A 20831-nucleotide genomic window follows, 5' to 3' on the forward strand; every position below is an offset into this window, starting at 1 on the left:
GGAATCACAGGAGTCCACCTCCAGTTCTGCTGTACCGTCTGGGAAACCACCTAGACATAGTCAAAGAGCCCTTCAGACCAAAACATTAGACACTGAGTAAGTTGGTACGGGTGCAGGGCACAGATTAGTTATTGGGGCTAGGGCACGTGAATGAACTGTTTTGTTATTAAAATCACTTTCACACCTGCAGAAGCTGTCTTTGTGTTCTGTCCGATGCGCGCAGGGATGTGGTGTGAGGTGAGCGCCAGTGAGTATGTGAGGGGTGATAGAACGTCGGCCTCAGGTGAGTGTGCCCCCCATTCCCCCGGATCGCCCTCGCAATCCCCCCGGGCTGACGACGGTACCATGCGCTGCAGTGTCATGGCCGCATGCAGGGACGGTCCGAATGGAGGGTGGTACTGAGAGTCAGACATTGTTCAATGATGTGGAGCCCAGAGCTCATTATAGCGGGTTGTCATCATCCTGCATGGCCTGCAATAGACATGCTTCCACCGGCGACAGTGTGAGCCAGGCCCGTTGTGGATGTGCAATGAAGGGGTGGTGTGCATGCGGATGGGGTGAGGATGGTAGGCTGGTGACGTGTGTAGTCTGTGCCCATACTCGGCGATTTCTACGCCCCCCTAGTCCATGAACCAGGCGGCTATCAGCCTGTTCCATGCCCACTGGTCCAGCCGGTAACGGTGGACAGCCTCCCGACCATGTCCAGCCCGTCTGTCCTGACCATTGCCCCCATCCTCCTCATCTGGGGAGGTCTGCGCATCGTCTTGCTGCTCCTCCACTTCCCCCTCCTCTGCCTGCGGCACATCGCCCCTCTGCTGGGCTATGTTGTGCAGGACGCAGCACACCACAACGATGCGGCCGACCCTATTTGACGGGTACTGGAGGGCCCCTCCAGAGCGGTCCAGGGGGTGTTATGTTTGGTGTGAGCCACACTTCTACATGTTGCCCTGGGGGAGCAGGAGCCAGGGAGGCGGCGGAGGCTGCCGCAGAGGAGCGTGCCGCAGGGAGGCAGGCGGCAGCTGCCCAGGCTGGAGGGCCGCCCGCAGGACAGGACGAGGAGGTGGTGGTGGTGCAACGGCGACGGAGACGCCCGATGAGGCCCCGTGTGTACCAGACCTGCTTGTCGTACGAGGACCTCGCGGACCAGGCATGCAGGAGGAGACACCGGATGAGCCGGGAAACCGTGGCACATATCTGCCACCTGATGGCACGCATGGCACTGGGGGAGGATACCCTCTCCTCGTTGCCGTCAAGGTTACGGTGGCCATGATCTTCTATGCCACGGGGTCATTCCAGGCACCGAGTGGGGACCTGTCCGGCATCTCGCAGGCATCGGTGCACTGGTGCATCCGGGCAGTGACAGACGCCCTATATACATGGGGGTGGGAGATAGACGACATGTCATCATTGCCCATACCCCCCTCCCCCCGGCACCGCAGCCAGGTGCCATGGGCTGCATGGTCGTGACTGTTGCCAGCTGGCATATGGCCAGGCGGACCCCCCCCCCGGCACGCATCCTCCCCAAACCCCCTCCTCTCTTCCCCGGCAGGTACCCTCTCCATCACTCGCCCTCCCTGGCCCCCTCCCCGCCACGCACCCTCCCCCCACTCCCCCCCACCCAACCCCCCCCCCCCCCTGCAAGGTGTGTGGCACGATTCACAATAACGGGATTATTGGGGGGCCGGAGAATAACGCGGGGTGGCAGGGCGGGAATTACGCCGCCCCCCCCCGGCGAAGGTCTCAGGAACGAGAATCGCACCACTGTAAAAGTGCACGGTTTCAAAATGAAACTGTAGTTACTGTGGGGAGTTAACTGGTGAGTGCTGTCATTAAATGTATTTCCTTTTCCTTCATCTATTGTGATTTGTTTCCTTGGCAGCAATTGTAACTGGATTTGAGATCAGGCTCAACACAAACCCCCCAGCTGTGGAATTTGGAGCTTCTTTAGAGATGAACTGCACTACGACATGTCCAGACCCAATAATCAACGTGGAATATAAACCAGGGATACATCCCAACAGAACAACTGGCAGTAATTGGATCACAGACTATTTCCCGAGTGTGCAGGCATGGGATTTTACAGCACCATGTAATGTGATCTGTAAATCACAGAATAATCGCGCAGATGAGCAGAAAAAGGTGGTCACAGTATACAGTAAGTGAGAACGCTTATTCTAACATTGGATTGGATTTGTTTATTGTCACGTATACCTGATGCACTAAGCGTCAAGAACCACAAAGACATGTGAGACTTTAACCAAGGCTTTAATACACTACATAGGAAGCTTACCCGACACAGACGACCCCAGACAAAATGGGTCCGGTCTCAGAAGCTGGGTCTTATACCTAACTCCCGGGGGAGTGGCCAAGGCGGATCTCTCCGTGGCCAGGTCAGGTTACATACAGGTGACCGAACCTCTACAGAGCTACAGTACAATACACAGTACAATACACAGGATTACAGGGCCACGTTACACACAACTATTATATAACTATGTACAATGCTCGGGAAGTACAGTGGTGTATCACCACATTCACCCCTTGTTTAGAAGGAAGTCCGGGGTGAAAATATGGAGTAGCAAACACAGTAAACAAACAGGGAGTAACGAACAGAGTCCATCAGGAGGTTCCGTGTCGTCGGAGGTCGAGACGAACGATGGGTTTGGTCGATCTCTTTGATCGTCGGAGCTGCGGCGCTGAGGTAGTGTCCGGCGGTATCCGTGCGGTCGGTGGTGCTGGGTCGCGAGGCGGCATGACGTCCCCCACCGCTTCGGCTGGCTCGAGGCAAAACTGCAGGATGGCAGCGGCTGGCACGGAGTAGTAACAGGCCGAGGGATCGACGGGAGCAGAGAGGGAGTGGGGTGGAGGTTGCGGGGCGGGGGCGGCAGGGGCCCCAGAGGGGGCCAGATCCTTGATGGAGACGGTCTCCTCACGCCCGTCGGGGTACGCTATGTACGCGTACTGTGGGTTGGCATGGAGGAGACGGACTCTCTCCACCAGGGGCTCCGCCTTAGAGGTCCGCACGTGCTTGCGGAGCAGGACGTCTCCCGGGGACAGGAGCCAGGATGGAAGCGATGTCATGGATGCCGATCTCCTGGAGAAGAGAAACATCCGCTCATGAGGGGTAGCATTCGTTGCAGTACACAAAAGGGACCGGATGGAGTGGAGTGCGGCAGGGAGGGCCTCCTGCCAACGGGAGACTGGTAGGCCTTTGGACTTGAGGGCTAGCAGCACGGCCTTCCAAACTGTCGCGTTCTCCCTCTCCACCTGTCCGTTCCCCCGGGGGTTGTAACTGGTCGTCCTGCTCAAGGCCACGCCCCTGGCGAGCAGGTACCGACGCAGCTCCTCGCTCATGAAGGAGGTGCCCCGGTTACTGTGAATGTAATTGGGATAACCGAACAGCATGAAGAGGTCGTGCAACGCTTTGATGACGGTGGCGGAGGTCGTGTCGGGGCAGGGAATGGCGAAGGGGAACCGCGGGTACTCGTCGATGACATTGAGGAAGTACGTGTTGCGGTTGTGGGTGGGGAGGGGCCCTTTGAAGTCAATGCTGAGACGTTCAAAGGGGCGGGTAGCCTTGATTAAGTGCGCCTTGTCTGGCTTGTAGAATTGCGGCTTGCACTCCGCACAGACTTGGCAGTCCCTAGTCATGGCCTTGACCTCCTCGACTGAGAAGGGTAGGTTGTGGCCCTTGGTGTAGTGGTAGAGCCGCCTGACGCCCGGGTGACAGAGGTCATTATTTAGTGCCCGCAGTCGGTCATCCTGTGCGTTGGCACAAGTACTACGGGACAGGACATCAGGAGGATCATTGAGCTTACCTGGCCGGTATAAGATACTATAATTGTAGGTGGAGAGTTCGATCCTCCCCCGTAATATCTTATCATTTTTGATTTGACCTCGTTGTTTGTTGTCGAACATGAACGCAACTGGTCGTTGGTCAGTAACGAGGGTAAATGGTTTTCCGGCCAGGTAGTGCCTCCAGTGCCGGACGGCTTCCACTATGGCTTGTGCCTCCTTCTCAACAGAGGAGTGGCTGATCTCGGGGCCTTGGAGTGTGCGGGAAAAGAAGGCGATGGGCCTGCCCGCCTGGTTGAGGGTGGCACCCAGGGCAAAGTCGGAGGCATCGCTCTCGACTTGGAATGGTGCAGACCCGTCTACCGCATGCATGGCGTCTTTGGCGATAGCGGTTTTTAGGAGGTGGAAGGCCTGGCAGGCCTCGGGCGGGAGGGGGAATGAGGGGGAACGGAGGAGGGGCCGGGCCTTGTCAGCGTACTCGGGCACCCACTGGGCATAGTAGGCAAAGAACCCGAGGCATCGCCTCAGTTCTTTGGGGCAGGTGGGAATGGGGAGTTCGAGAAGGGGGCGGAGACGGTCGGGATCGGGGCCGAGGACACCGTTCTCCACCACGTAGCCGAGTATGGCGAGGCGGGTGGTGCCGAAAACACATTTTGCCTCGTTGTACGTCAAATTGAGGCGTTTGGCAGTTTGGAGGAATTTCGTGAGGTTGATGTCATGGTCCTGCTGGTTGTGGCCGCAGATGGTGACGTTGTCCAGATACGGGAAGGCAGCCCGCAGTCTGTTCTGGTCCACCATTCGGTCCATCTCCCGTTGGAAGACCGAGATTCCATTGGTGACGCCAAAGGGTACCCTAAGAAAGTGGTAGAGGCGGCCGTCCGCCTCGAAGGCCGTGAAGTTACGGTCCTCCAGGCGGACAGGGAGCTGGTGGTAGGCGGATTTCAAGTCTATGGTGGAGAACACCCGGTACTGTGCAATCCGGGTGACCATGTCAGATATGCGGGGGAGGGGATACGCATCAAGCAGCGTGTACCGGTTGATGGTCTGACTGTAGTCAATGACCATGCGGTGTTTCTCGCTAGACTTGACTACCACCACTTGGGCTCGCCAGGGGCTGGTGCTGTGAGCAATGATCTTTTCCGAGAGAAGGCGCTTAATCTCCGCTCGAATTAATTGGCGGTCCCCGAAACTGTAACGCCGTCTTTTAGTAGCCACGGGCTTGCAGTCGGGGGTGAGATTAGCAAACAGTGAAGGGGGGGGGGGATCCTGAGCGTGGAGAGACTACAGGTGGGACCCCGGGGGGATCAGGGAAGAACTTTGGGTTGGAGACCGTGAGCGGGGGGAGGGGGCCGTTAAAATGCAAGGTGAGGCTGCGCAGGTGGCATTTGAAGTCCAGGCCGAGGATCGCGGCGGCGCAGAGGTGAGGGAGGACCATGAATTTGAAATCCTGGAACACCGCGCCGTTCACTGAGAGGGTGACGACGCAGTAGCCCGAAACCTCGGCCGACTGGGAGTTGGAGGCCATGGAAATATGCCTGCGCGTGGGTAGTACCTTTGAGGGAGCAGCGGCGCATGGTGTCCGGGTGGAGGAAGCTCTCCGTGCTGCCGCTGTCGAAGAGGCAGGTAACAGTGAAACAATTTACCTGAACCTCCATGGTGGATCTGGCGAGCTGATGCGGTCGGTCCTGGTCGAGGACGATGGATGCGATGGTGGAGCTGTTGGAGAAGGGAGCCGGATCCAGGGAGCGGCCTGCGGAAGAAAGTGATTATCATAGAATTTACAGTGCAGGAGGAGGCCATTCGGACCATCGAGTCTGCACCGGCTCCTGGAAAGAGCACCCTACCCAAGGTCAACACCTCCACCCTATCCCCATAACCCAGTAACCCCACCCAACACTAAGGGCAATTTTGGACACTAAGGGCAATATATCATGGCCAATCCACCTAACCTGCACATCTTTGGACTGTGGGAGGAAACCGGAGCACCCGGAGGAAACCCACGCACACACGGGGAGAACATGCAGACTCCGCACAGACAGTGACCCAAGCCGGGAATCGAACCTGGGACCCTGGAGCTGTGAAGCAATTGTGCTATCCACAATGCTACCGTGCTGCCCAAGGTGGCGGCGCCCAGGCTGCTGTTGGAGGCCAGGTTGCTGTCGTTGGCTGCATCACAGTTGTTTGCAGCATTTCGGTCGAGTGCGCAGGTCCGAAAGTGACGATCGGCGGCGGGGCAGACCCGGAAGTGACGATCGGCGGCGGGGCGGACCCGGAAGCGACGAATGGCGGCGGACCGGAAGTGAAGGAAGCCAGGCCGGGGATAATCAAAGATGGCGGCGCCCATGCGTCGCACGTGTCGAATAGCGAGCCGGGAACGGAGGATGGCGGCACCCAGGAGTAGCAGTGTTGGACCCCGAGGCAGCGGTGGAGCGGCAGACGTTTGCAAAATGGCCTTTCTTGCCACAGGCTGAACAGGTAGCATCTCTAGCAGGGCAGCGTTTCCTGGGGTGTTTTGCCTGGCCACAAAAGTAACACTGGGGCCCAGGCATTATTTTTACTGCTGGTGTGGCTGGGTGGGCCGTGACTTGCAGGGGTTGTTGCTGGGTGGGCGGCAGGGAGGTAGCGGCCACGTAGGGAACGTGGGCAGGTGCATAGGAAGTTTGGGCAGGCGTGTAGGACGCATTATTGTCATAGGCTGCCTGTTGGGCCTCTGCCATAGTGACTGCCGTGTCCAGAGTCAGGGTAGTTTGTACCAGTAGGAGTTGGCGAATTGGGGTGGAAGCGATGCCGGCTACAAAGGCATCGAGCGCCAGGGCCTCAGTGTTCTGCTCAGCGGAGACTGCTGGCGCGTTGCAGGTGAGCACGAGGGCACGGAGGTCCCGAACGAACACGGATAGGGGTTCACCCGGCTGCTGGTGCCGGGAGGCGAGGTGGTGGCGGGCGTAAATAGAATTAACAGTTCGTGCATACCGGCTTTTGAGCTTCACGATGGCATCGGCGTAGGTCGTAGTTCCCGTGATGAGGTCGAAAAGCCCGTAGTCGAGCCGTGAGCACAGGAAGTTGAGTCGGTCAGCGTCCGTTTTGGCGAAGGCAGAGGATGCTTCCAGGTAGGCCTCGAAACACCGGAGCCAGCAGTTGAAAAGGTGATTCGCGCGTGGACCGTGGGGGTCGAGCGAGAGCTTGTCGGGTTTCAGAGCAGCCTCCATTATAACTGTAGTGTATTAAATTGATGCACTAAGCGTCAAGAACCACAAAGACATGTGAGACTTTAACCAAGGCTTTAATACACTACACAGGAAGCTTACCCGACACAGACGACCCCAGACAAAATGGGTCAGGTCTCAGAAGCGGGGTCTTATACCTAACTCCCGGGGGAGTGGCCAAGGCGGAGCTCTCCGTGGCCAGGTCAGGTTACATACAGGTGACCGAACCTCTACAGAGCTACAGTACAATACACAGTACAATACACAGGATTACAGGGCCACGTTACACACAACTATTATATAACTATGTACAATGCTAGGGAAGTACAGTGGTGTATCACCACAATACCGAGGTACAGTGAAAAGTATTTTTCTGCGAGCAGCTCAACAGATCATTAAGTACATGGGAAGAAATGGGAATAAAAGAAAATACATAATAGGTCAACACAACATATACAATGTAACTACATAAGTACTGGCATCGGATGTAGCAGACAGGGTGTAGTGTTAATGAGGTCAGTCCACAAGAGGGTCATTTAGGAGTCTGGTGACAGCGGGGAAGAAGCTGTTTTTGAGTCTGTTTATGCATGTTCTCAAACTTCTGTAACTCCTACCCGATGGAAGAAGTTGGAAGAGTGAGTAAGCCGGGTGGGAGGGGTCTTTGATTATGCTGCCCGCTTTCCCCAGGCAGCGGGAGGTGTAGATGGAGTCAAAATGGATGGGAGGCAGGTTCGTGGATGGACTGGGCGGTGTTCACGACTCTCTGAAGTTTCTTGCGGTCCTGGGCTGAGCAGTTGCCATACCCAGGCTGTGATGCTGCCCGATAGGATGCTTTCTATGGTGCATCTGTAAAAGTTGGTCAGGGTTCATGTGGACATGCTGAATTTCCTTAGTTTCCTGAGGAAGTATAGGCGCTGTTGTGCTTTCTTGGTGGTAGCGTCGACGTGGGTGGACCAGGACAGATTTTTGGAGATGTGCACCCCTAGGAATTTGAAACTGCTAACCATCTCCACCTCGGCCCTGTTGATGCTGACAGGGGTGTGTACAGTATTTTCTTAGTTTTGCTGGCATTGAGGGAGAGATTGTTGTCGCTGCACCGCTCCACTAGGTTCTCTATCTCCCTCCTGTATTCGGACTCATCGTTATTCGAGATCAGGCCCACTATGGTCGTATCGTCAGCAAACTTGTAGATGGAGTTGGAATCAAATTTTGCCACGCAGTCGTGTGTGTACAGGGAGTAGAGTAGGGGGCTAAGTACGCAGCCTTGCGGGGCGCCGGTGTTGAGGACTATTGTGGAGGAGGTGTTGTTGTTCATTCTTACTGATTGTGGCCTGTGGGTCAGAAAATCGAGGATCCAGTTGCAGAGTGGGGAGCCAAGTCCTAGGTTTTGGAGTTTTGATATGAGCTTTGCTGGGATTATGGTTGTGAAGGCGGAGCTGTAATTAATAAATAGGAGTCTAATGTAGGAGTCCTTGTTTTCGAGATGCTCTAGGGATGAGTGTAGGGCCTGGGAAATAGCGTCTGATGTGGACCGGTTGCAGCGGTATGCGAATTGCAGAGGATCAAGGCGTGCTGGGAGTATGGAGGTGATGCGCTTCATGATCAACCTCCCGAAGCACTTCATTACCACTGAACCCAGGGCCACCGGACGGTAGTCATTGAGGCACGTTGCCTGGTTCTTCTTTGGCACCGGTATAATGGTGGTTTTCTTAAAGCAGGTGGGGACCTCTGAATGGAGTAGGGACAGGTTAAAGATGTCCGTGAACACCTCTGCCAGCTGGTCCGCGCAGGCCCTGAGTGCATGACCAGGGATCCTGTCCGGGCCCGTCGCCTTCCGAGGGTTCACTTTCAGGAAGGCCTATCTGACTTCGGAAGCTGTGGTGGTGGGGATGGGTGAGTTATGGGCTGCTGGGGCACTCGACAGCAGATTGTTGGTTACCTGCTCGAACTGAGCATAGAATGCATTGAGTTCATCGGGGAGGGGTGCGCTGCTGCCAGAGATACTGTTCGGCTTCGCTTTGTAGCCCGTTATGTTGTTTAGTCCTTACCACAACCGCCGAGAGTCTGTCTGTGACTCTAGCTTGGTTTGATATTTGATAGGTGCAGAATGGATGGGAATGTATTACTTGAGAAAGGGAAGGCAGATGTGACTGATTCTGTGGGCAGAGTTTTACAGACAAATGGCAGTAACTGCGGGGCTGTAAAATGGGACGAGCCGTTCAAAACTGCATTGAATTTGGCCGGAACAGTAAATTTCACCAATGGGTAGAATTCCATCTTTTATTTTAATCATTCTCCTTTAACAGATCGAGAGATAAACATTACTTCACCTCCGGAAGTGCTGGAAGTTAACAGAACGTATAGTCTGGAGTGCATTGGTCCGAGGGTCTATCCAAACAATAAACTCATCCTCACATGGCTGAGAGGGAATCAGACTCTTCAGATTAATTCCACAGGAGAACAAGGTTTCCCGGATGAAGATATAAGATTGAGGAATGTCTTCAGTTTCACTGCCAGTGTGTCAGATGACGGACAGGAGTACACCTGCTTGGCAGAAGTGGACCTGGGCTCTAACAGCACAAAACCAATCGCAAACTGCTCTGTGACTCTGCGAGCTCACTGTAAGTTCCTCTCGAGTGTGTACTAATTTGTTTGTTTTCTCTGTCTGAGAATGAGCGAAATGTTCACATTTGTAGATAAAGAAATCAGAACACGCTCGAGGTCTGCGTTTGTTCTGGTCAGGGAGGTCGATAAACTGGGCGATTGAACCACCAAGTGAGAGATATGTTTTAATTAGAAGAATGCAAATTCTAGAACCTGAGTGAGGGAAACAAAGACTGGGTGTGGGATTCTCCGTCCCACCACACCCGTTTTCTGGTGCAGCGCGCCCCTGCCGGCAGTGGGAACCTCAGTCCTGACAGCCGGCCAATGAGGTTTTCCATTGTGGGCACCCCCATGCTGTCGGGAAATCCGGGGGCGTGAATACGCTGCCGGCAAACCGGAAGATCCCGATATTGCCAAACTCCATAAAACATCAGAACAAAGTGCAATGATGGACAGTCCAATGTCGTCACAGGTTGGGGAGCTGAAGGCACCGTGCACCACTCCGAGGAACTAGCGAGGCAGCTTGTAAAAAGTAGTAAAAGCCTCCTGGGCATTGTGCTGGGCACTGGACCACAGGGGAAATGCTGGCCTGCAGGAAGCACACATATTGAAAGCAAAAGCAAAATCCTGATAATATTGGAAATCTGAAATAAAAACAGAGAATTCTGTAAACGCTAAGCAGGGTAGCTGTGTAGAGAGTTAACGTTTCAGGATTGTGTGGTGGAATTCTCCATTCCTGAGACAGTGAGTGGGTATCTCTGCTCCCCGACACCTAAATTGCGTTCGTCGACGGGTTTGTCATTTACAGTATAATTCGTACCGAGATTTGATTCTCCAAAATGCATCACCTCGCATTTGTCTGGATTAAACTCCATCTGCCATTTCTATGCCCATGTCTCTATTCTATCTATATTCTGCTGTATCCTCTGACAATCCTTGGCACTATCAGCAACTCAGCCAATCTTTGTGTCATCCTCAAACTTATTAATCAGACCCCCCCACATTTTCCTCCAGATCATTTAAATATACTACAAACAACAGAGGTCCCAGCATTGGTCTCTGTGGAACACCACTAGTTACAGATCTCCTTTCTGAAAAACACCGGGCGGGATTCTCTCACCCCAAGGCCGGACCAGAGATTCGCTGGGACGGGCGTGAATCGCGGGACGCCGCCCCGACTCCAGCCCACCGGTTCTCCAGAGAGCGGAGAATCGGCGCCATTGGCGCCGGTCGGGGGCCACTCTATGGGGCCCCCGCCGATTCTCCGCCCGGGATGGGCCAAGCGGCCACGCAAAAAAAGCCAAGTCCAAACTTACTCGGCGGGACCTCAGCGTGGATCAATCCGGAGGCGGTCTGGTGGTGGGGGGGGGGGGGGGGGGGGGGGGTCCAACCCTGAGGGGGGCCTCCGCTGTGGTCTGGTGATCAGTGAACCAGCCTCTCGGGCTGGGGGCCTCTTTTGTTCCGCTCCGGCCCTACGCTATGTTGCGTCCGTGCCGGCGCGGAGAAGGGAGCCACTGCACATGCGCAGCAATCGCACCGGTCCCACTGCACATGTGCAGACTCACGACACCCACCTGGCACCGGGGATCGACCCTGGGGCGGAGTGGGTCGTCCCAGTGCCGTGCTGGCCCTCTGTAGGGGTCAGAATCACTGTTCCTGAGGCCATTTTGACACTGTTGAGAAACACGACGGCATTGACGATGGCGTCAACACTTAGCCTCAGGATCAGAGAATCCCGCGCACCCTTCCACCACTTCTCTAGCCTTCTGTAACCAAGCCAGTTCTGTATCCATCTAGCCAGCCCGCCCCGAATCCCATGTGATTTTAGTTTTTGTACCAGTCTGCCATGTGGAACCTTGTCAAATGCCTTACCAAAGTCCATATAAAGTACATCTACAGTCCTTCCCTCATCAATTTTCTTTGTCACCTCTTCAAAAAAACTCAATCAAGTTGGTGAGACATGACTTTCCCCGTACAAAACCATGCTGCCTGTCACTAATTAATCCATTTTCCTCCAAATGTGCATATATCCTGTCCCTCAGTATCGTTTCCAAAGGTTTTCCCACCACCGTGTCAGGCTTACCACTCTAAATTTGCTGGATGATTCCTGTTCCCTTTCTTAAACAAAAGAATACCATTCTCTATTCTCCAGTCCTCTGGAACCTTGCCTGTGGTCAAAGAGGATGTGAAGATATCTGTTAAGGCCCCAGCTATTTCTCCCCTTGCCTCCTCAGCAGCCTGGGATAGATCCCATCCGGCCCCGGGAACTTGTTTATCTTAATGCAATTTAGGATACTCAACACTTCCTCCTTTGACACATTGACGTTCTCAAGAGTGGTCTCACGCCTATCCCTGACCTCAACATCCATCATGTTGCTTATGTAAAGATGAGACATGAAGGTTCAGTAAGGGCGCTCGAGAGTTACAAGTTAGCTAGGAAGGACCGAAAGAGAGAGCTAAGAAGAGCCAGGAGGGGACATGAGAAGTCTTTGGCAGGTAGGATCAAGGATAACCCTAAAGCTTTCTATAGATATGCCAGGAAGAAAAGAATGACTAGGGTAAGAGTCGGGCCAGTCAAGGACAGTAGTGGGAAGTTGTGCTTGGAGTCCGAGGAGATAGGAGAGGTGTTAAATGAATATTTTTCACCAGTATTCACACATGAAAAAGACAATGTTGTCGAGGAGAATACTGAGATTCAGGCGACTAGACTAGAAGGGCTTGAGGTTCATAAGGGGGCGGTGTTAGCAATTCTGGAAAGTGTGAAAATGGATAAGTCCCCTGGGCTGGATGGGATTTATCCTAGGATTCTCTGGGAAGCTAGAGAGGAGATTGCTGAGCCTTTGGCTTTGATCTTTAAGTCATCTTTGTCGACAGGAATAGTGCCAGAAGACTGGAGGATAGCAAATGTCCCCTTGTTCAAGAAGGGGAGTAGAAACAACCCCGGTAACTATAGACCAGTGAGCCTTACTTCTGTTGTGGGCAAAATCTTGGAAAGGTTTATAAGAGATAGGATGTATAATCATCTGGAAAGGAATAATTTGATTAGAGATAGTCAACACGGTTTTGTGAAGGGTAGGTCGTGCCTCACAAACCTTATTGAGTTCTTTGAGAAGGTGACCAAACAGGTGGATGAGGGTAAAGCAGTTGATGTGGTGTATATGGATTTCAGTAAAGCGTTTGATAAGGTTCCCCACGGTAGGCTACTACAGAAAATACGGAGGCATGGGATTCAGGGTGATTTAGCAGTTTGGATCAGAAATTGGCTAGCTGGAAGAAGACAAAGGGTGGTGGTTGATGGGAAGTGTTCAGACTGGAGTCCAGTTACTTGTGGTGTACCACAGGGATTTGTTTTGGGACCACTGCTGTTTGTCATTTTTATAAATGACCTGGAGGAGGGCGTAGAAGGATGGGTGAGTAAATTTGCAGATGACACTAAAGTCGGTGTGTGGACAGTGCGGAAGGATGTTACAAGTTACAGAGGGACATAGATAAGCTGCAGCGCTGGGCTGAGAGGTGGCAAATGGAGTTTAATGCAGAAAAGTGTGAAGTGATTCATTTTGGAAGGAATAACAGGAAGACAGAATACTGGGCTAATGGTAAGATTCTTGGCAGTGTGGATGAGCAGAGAGATCTCGGTGTCCATGTACATAGATCCCTGAAAGTTGCCACTCAGGTTGAGAGGGTTGTTAAGAAGGCGTACGGTGTGTTAGCTTTTATTGGTAGAGGGATTGAGTTTCGGAGCCATGAGGTCATGTTGCAGCTGTACAAAACTCTGGTGCAGCCGCATTTGGAGTATTGCGTGCAATTCTGGTCGCCGCATTATAGGAAGGATGTGGAAGCATTGGAAAGGATGCAGAGGAGATTTACCAGAATGTTGCCTGGTATGGAGGGAAGGTCTTATGAGGAAAGGCTGAGGGACTTGAGGCTGTTTTCGTTAGAGAGAAGAAGGTTAAGAGGTGACTTAATTGAGGCATACAAGATGATCAGAGGATTGGATAGCGTGGACAGTGAGAGCCTTTTTCCTTGGATGGTGATGTCTAGCACGAGGAGACATAGCTTTAAATTGAGGGGAGATAGATATAAGACAGATGTCAGAGGTAGGTTCTTTACTCAGAGAGTAGTAAGGGTGTGGAATGCCCTGCCTGCAACAGTAGTGGACTCGCCAACACTAAGGGTATTCAAATGGTCATTGGATAGACATATGGACGATAAGGGAATAGTGTAGATGGGCTTTAGAGTGGTTTCACAGGTCGGCGCAACATCGAGGGCCGAAGGGCCTGTACTGCGCTGTAATGTTCTATGTTCTATGTCCTTCTCATTGGAGAATGCCGATACAAAGTACCCATTAAGGAACCACTTCCTGTGGTTCCACGCATAACTTCCTTCGATTATCCTTGAGTGGGCCTACTCTTTCTCTTGCTACCCTCTTGCTCCCAATATATGCATAAAAAATGTTAGGATTCTCCTTCACCATGTTCGCTGTAGACATTTCATGGCCCCTTTTAGCCCTCCTAATTCCATGCAGGAATTGAAGAATTTGGATCGGGTGCGGCTGTTGGATGGTAAATCAACATCGAACATGTGGGAGTCGTTCAAGCGACAGTTGATTAGGATTCAGGAAAGTCACGTATCTGAGAGAATGAAGGATAAGTCTGGGAAGTTTAAGAAGCCTTGGATAACGAGGGATATTGTGAACCTCGTCAAAAAGAAAAAGAAGGCTTTTGTAAGGTCTAGAAGGGTGGGAACAGTCAAAATGCTTGAGAAATATAAAGAAAGTAGGAAGGTACTTTATCGGGAAATTAGGAAGGCTAGGAGGGGTCATGAAAAGTTCTTGGCAAGTAGGATTATGGTGAATCCCAAAGCTTTTTATTCATATGTAAAAAGCAAGAGGGTGGCCAGCGAAAGGATTGACCACTTAAGGACAGTAGGGGGAATCTATGTGTTGAGGCAGAGGAAATGGGCGAGGTACTAAATTAGTACTTTGCATCAGTGTTCACCAAAGAAAAGGAATTTGTGGAAGATGATTCTTGGGTAGGGTGCATGTATAGTCTGGGTCATGTTGACATCAAAAAGAAGGAGGTATTGGGTGTTTTATAAGATATTAAGATAGATAAGTCTCCTGGGCCGATGGGATTCCCCCAGAACACTACATTTGGAGCAAGGGAGGAAATTGCTGGGGCCTTGACTGATACCTTTATAACCTCATTGGCTACAGGTGAGATCCCAGAGGACTGGAAAATAGCTAATGTGGTACCGCTGTTTAAGAAAGGTAGCACGGATAATCCAAGAAACTATAGGCCAGTGAGCCTCATGTCGGTAGTCGGTAAATTATTGGAGATAATTCTCAGGGACAGGATTTATACCCATTTGAAGGTGGCAACACAAGTGGACAAGGTAGCCAAGAAAGCATATGGAATGCTTGCCTTCATTTAGCACAGGGCTAAATCGCTGGCTTTGAAAGCAGACCAAGGCAGGCCAGCAGCACGGTTCAATTCCCGTAACAGCCTCCCCGAACAGGCGCCGGAATGTGGCGACTAGGGGCTTTTCACAGTAACTTCATTGAAGCCTACTTGTGACAATACGCGATTTTCATTTCATTTCATTGGATGGGGCATCGAGTATAAAAACTGGCAAATCAAGCTACAGTTGTATAGAACCTTGGTGGTAAGGCTGCACTTGGAATATTGCGCACAATTCTGGTCCCCATACTACCAGAAGGATATGGAGGCTTTGGAGAGGGTGCAGAGGAGGTTGACCAGGATGTTGCCTGGTCTGGAAGGTGTTAGCTATGCGGAGAGGCTGAATAGACTCGGACTGTTTTCATTAGAATGACGGAGGTTGAGGGGCGATCTGATAGAGGTCTACAAGATTATGAGGGCATGGATAGAGTGGATGGGCAGGCACTCTTTCCCAGGGTGGAGAGGTCAGTCACCAGGGGGCATAGATTTAAGGTCCATGGGGCAAAGTTTTAGAGGAGATGTGCGAGGCAGGTTATTTTACACAGAGGGTGGTGAGTGCCTGGAACGCATTGCCATGGGAGGATGTGGAAGCAGATACATTAATGGCGTTCAAAAGGCATCTTGACAAACACATGGATAGGATGGATATAGAGGGATACGGCACTAGGAAGTGCTGAGGGTTTTGGCCAAGGGTGGTATCAAGACCGGTACAGGTTTGGAGGGCCGAAGGGCCTGTTCCTGTGCTGTATTATTTTTTGTTTAAGTTCCTTCTTTCTTTCACTGTACTCCTCAAGGGCTTTGTCAGTTTTTAGATGCCTCGACTTACCGTATGCTTCCTTTTTCCTTTTGACTAAGTTTACAATTTCCCTTGTCATCCATGGTTCCCGAATCCTGCCATTTCTATCCTTTTTTGCGGGGACATGCCTTTCCTGCACTTCAATAAACTGGCCTTTATAACCCTCCTACATGTCAGACGTGGATTTTCCCTCAAATAACTGCTCCCAATCCACATTCCCCAGTTCCTGTCTAATTTGGATGTAATTGTCGCTCACTCAATTAAACACCCTCACCTGCGGGCCACTCTTGTCTTTATCCACGTTTATCCAAAGTCTTATGGAATTATGGTGACGAAGGCCAACATCTCCCCCACTGAAACATCAATCACCCGGCCTGGCTCATTCCCCAAGTCGGTTATGGCCCCCTCCCTGATTGGATTGTCAACGTACAGCATCAAAAAGTCCTCCTGGACACACCTAACAAATTGCTCTCCACCCGAGTGTAGGTAGGGGTGAGCGGGAGATGGGGAGAGGAGTGGGGGGGGGAGGGGGGGTTGGCAGCACACTTGGGGAGAGCGGGGAATTGTAAAACACAATAAATACTCTAGTGTACAACCAGTATGACGCCTCTGTCACTTTCATCCGCAATGCGACCCAACCTCTGAACCCTTGGCCCATCTCTCCAGGCATCCACCACCCCCACCCCTCCCCAGGCAGGTGATGGGTGTGAGTAAGCACTCAGCAGACGGGCAGGGGTCAAACTATGGCACAGATTGAGGAGCACTGGCACTTAGCTTTTTGCAGGTTATCATCACCAGTGACCCGCTGACGGTGACGACAAATTCCCAGCAAACTGGAGTGATTTGACACATACCCTGGGAGGATGGGAAATGGAGTGAGGGGTGATGGACAAGGCCACGTCTGAAGTGAATTGGATGAGTAGGTGGGCCTCCCTGGCCGGACCCTCAATGCTGCTGCCTGCCCTGCAGCCTCTGGCTGGTCCTCAGTTTCCTCCCTGGCCTCGTCCCCCAGCCCCTGCTGGTCCAGCGCCACCTCATCGTCCTCATCCTCCTCCTCGGAGATCATAGAATCGTAGAATTTACAGTGCTGAAGGATGCCATTCGGCCCATCGAGTCTGCACCAGCCCTTGGAAAGGGCACTCTACCTAAGCCCACTCCTCCACCCTATCCCCGTAACTCTATCTACCCTTTTTTGGACACTAAGGGCAATTTATCATGGCCAATCCACCTAAACTGCACACCTTTAGGCTATGGGGGGGAAACCAGAGCACCCGGAGGAAACCCACGCAGACACGGGGAGAACGTGCAGACTCCGCACAGACAGTGACCCAAGCCGGGATTCAAACCTGGGACCCTGGAGCTGTGAAACAATTGTGCTAACCACTATGCTATCGTGCTGCCCTGTGAGATTAAAAGTCACTGATGGCCACGTGTTCCTCATCACCAACCTCCAACACGTCGCTCCGTTGCTGTGCGAGTTTGTGGAGGGCCCAGAAGACCACCACAAAGCGGACGGCCTACCGGGCGTTATACTGGTGGACACCACCAGAGTGGTCGAGGCATCGGAACCGCATCTTGAGGAGTCCGATGCACCGTTCAATGAATGCCCAGGTGCATGGGCCTCGTTGAATTCGGTCTCCCCTTCGGTCTCCAGCCTCCGTACTGGCATCTTTAGCCAGGTCCTCAGAGGATACCTCTTATCCCCCCAGAGACAGCCGCCTATCCTGTGGTGTTCCTCAGCATGATTACCAATTTCTATTAGCGATAGCCTTCACTCACATGGCCAGAGGGCTCGGCAGTCGGTGCAGGTTATGGGTGGTCGGTGGACCAGATGGGCAGGAACAAGGATTGCCCCTGGTATGAATAAGCACAATTCAGGGCTTGGCATGGTGGTGCCACGAGCGTTTGCCCCCCGGTTGCTCCCTCAGCATCTTCACTGCCCCCTCTCATGGCGGCCCACACCAGCTAGGGCTGTCTCCGCCACCCACCACCGAGCACTGGTGTGGCAAGTCCAGTGCCTCCGTGCTCTTTGCCTGTGAGCAAAGATACCTAATCACCTCCTCGGCTCCCCACAGTTATAAGTTTGTACCTATTGAGCAAACGGAATCAATGTTTTTGTCGTTCAACATACTAATGTATCTTAGGGATTGAGCAATCCCTGGGGCTGGTTTAGCACACTGGGCTAAAGAGCTAGCTTGTAATGCAGAACAAAGCAGCAGCGCGGGTTCAATTCCTGTACCAGCCTCCCCGAACAGGCGCCGGAATGTGGCGACCAGCGGCTTTTCACAGTAACTTCATTGAAGGCTACTTGTGACAATAAGCGAATATTATTATATGTTATATCTTGGGAGGACAAAAGGCTTCCCTGGCCAAAAATGTTTGGAAATCCTGCTCTAGACACATCTTTATTCTTTAATTGTCCTATCATCACTTCCTTGCACTTTGTACCATCAAATATTTGGTCTATTCATCCCTCCTGCCCTACCTTTCCAGAACACCGAGCATCCAGGAATATCTGATGCTCACCCCTGCCGTTTTTGGTGCCACATCTCCATTCTAGCCACAGCATTAGCTATCTGCCACTACATGCTGCTTCAATTCTAATAGTGAGGAGGCCAGACCAGGGCCAGTCACAATGTGTTATGGTTTTAACAGTTTGGAAACAATCAAAGTTGGTGCAACACCAGCACCAAAATCTCCTTCTCAGCAATCAGAATATAGTTTCCACAGACAGAAAAAGAGCTGCAGAATGTTCACATGTTAATCATCAGCTTCAATGACCAACTAGCATCTAACCTGTAAGTACTGGATAAGCCCTTTAAATAGTGCTGGTGAAAAGCCCAGTGCTGCCTGGTAGCACCAGGAGTTGCTGCGTGAGTTTATCACTCCAACACTGGGACACTGCAATGTCACAAAAGGTTTATACAGAGACAATAAAATCCTATTTAGAATATTAAATGTATTGTTTTAAATAGCTCCAGTCGCTGTTCTGGATGCCGAAGGAGCAGCTCGATCCAATATGATGGGCTGTGCACTCCCAGCACCATATTGCATCTGAGGTGCCGTTTAGCACCATTGAGTTTCCCGGCTTTGGTTTCTGTACAAAGTGTGGAATGTGTCCCACACTGACACGGCTGGAATTGGGAACTCACTGGCAATGGGGCTGAACTTGTGTCCCACCCCTGCTGTGCTGATTCTCCAAACACCTTCCCATTTTCATATTGTTTCACATTTCTTTTCCAGATAAACCAGGAGACACAACCATATCAGTAAATAACAAAACTGTGTCAGGGTTTCCAGTAACCGTCAGGAAAGGTGATGAGGTTACAATGATCTGCAATTCCAATGGAAATCCCACACCTACATTAAAGTGGGAAGATCCCAGTAACAGCAGCAATGTTGAGATTGGTTCCCCTGGAGTCCTCCGTATTTCCCACGCAACATCAGGACATCAAGGAATTTATCAATGTAGAGCAACCAATCGATATGGAATTGAAGAGAAGGAAGTGGACATCAGGGTCACAGGTCAGTTTGTAAATATGCTCACCCCTCACTATCTATAAGTTCACTAAGCAAACCCAATCACAAACGTAAGACTTTATTCCCGACGAGCCCCGAATTTTGTTATGGGCCAGGGCTTAGAAACGCCAAAGTGTATTATGAAGTTCATGTAACCTACAATATTTATGTTGCATTTGGCTAGGATAAGCACAAAAGCCTTCACGGCAAGTGTGATTCATCAGACGTCCTGGACACTTTAATCAGAAGAAGGTAACATATAAACACAGCAAGATTTTTTACAATTACAAATATAAAGGCACCACACAGCGACAGTAATCTATGTATAACACTTAATGAAACCCCCTTAGCTGTTCCAATTCAATAACAAAGTCCAATTAAACCAATACCCTTTTTCAAAGGCGTGGCCCAGCACACTGTATTCTCACTTGAATGGGACTAGTCCTTTCCCTGGAATTCTGATCCAGTGCCAATCAGCAGATTCAAATTCCTTCCGGAAAGCAACTATATATTTAAAGTTAACGAGGCGGTTAGCCACACGCTTTTTACTGGAACAGCTTTTAAAATGAAATCAGAGAAAAACATGGGGGAAAACACGTCTTCCACCTTCTGCGGTCCAAATCAGTTAAACTGAAACTGAAATCCCCCCTCACCTGACAGCCACAGCTCAATGTGCTACAAGTCACATGATAAGAGACTAAACCTTTCTTAAAGGGACACTCACATAACACCAACTGTAATGAAAGACAGTCAGACCATTCCCAACTATAATAGAGTAGTCAGCACAATCCCAGCTGTCATTGTGCACAGTCAGCCCGTTCCCAACTGTCATTGTGCACAGTCAGCCCATTCCCAACTGTCATTGTGCACAGTCAGCCCAATCCCAGCTGTCATGGTGCACAGTCAGCCCATTCCCAACTGTTATTGGGCACAGTCAGCCCATTCCCAACTGTCAATGTGCACAGTCAGCACATTCCCAACTGTCATGGTGCCCAGTCAGCCCATTCCCAACTGTCATTGTGCACAGTCAGCCCATTCCTAACTGTCATTGTGCACAGTCAGTCCATTCCCAACTGTCATTGTGCACAGTCAGCCCATTCCCAACTGTCATTTTTCACAGTCAGCCCATTCCCAACTGCCATTGTGCACAGTCAGCCCATTCCCAACTCTCATGGTGCACAGTCAGCCCATTCCCAACTGTCATGGTGCATAGACAGCCCATTCCCAACTGTCATGGTGCACAGTCAGCCCATTCCCAACTGTCATTGTTCACAGTCAGCCCATTCCCAACTGTCATTGTTCACAGTCAGCCCATTCCCAACTGTCAATGTGCACAGTCAGCACATTCCCAACTGTCATGGTGCCCAGTCAGCCCATTCCCAACTGTCATTGTGCACAGTCAGCCCATTCCTAACTGTCATTGTGCACAGTCAGTCCATTCCCAACTGTCATTGT

At 51.6% G+C, this 20831-nt stretch overlaps 1 protein-coding gene across 1 annotated transcript in view; it reads left to right on the plus strand.

The window, feature by feature from the left end:
• Positions 1-20831, plus strand: part of LOC140403141 (intercellular adhesion molecule 4-like) — a 68634-nt gene that overhangs the window by 34847 nt on the left and 12956 nt on the right. The window contains exons 2-4 of the mRNA XM_072490808.1: positions 1880-2155; positions 9305-9619; positions 19101-19382. Of these exons, the coding sequence (XP_072346909.1) occupies positions 1880-2155; positions 9305-9619; positions 19101-19382 (873 nt within the window). The remainder of the gene's footprint in view (positions 1-1879; positions 2156-9304; positions 9620-19100; positions 19383-20831) is intronic.

The sequence above is a fragment of the Scyliorhinus torazame genome, chromosome 27, assembly GCF_047496885.1.
Source record: "Scyliorhinus torazame isolate Kashiwa2021f chromosome 27, sScyTor2.1, whole genome shotgun sequence".
Taxonomy (NCBI): domain Eukaryota; kingdom Metazoa; phylum Chordata; class Chondrichthyes; order Carcharhiniformes; family Scyliorhinidae; genus Scyliorhinus; species Scyliorhinus torazame.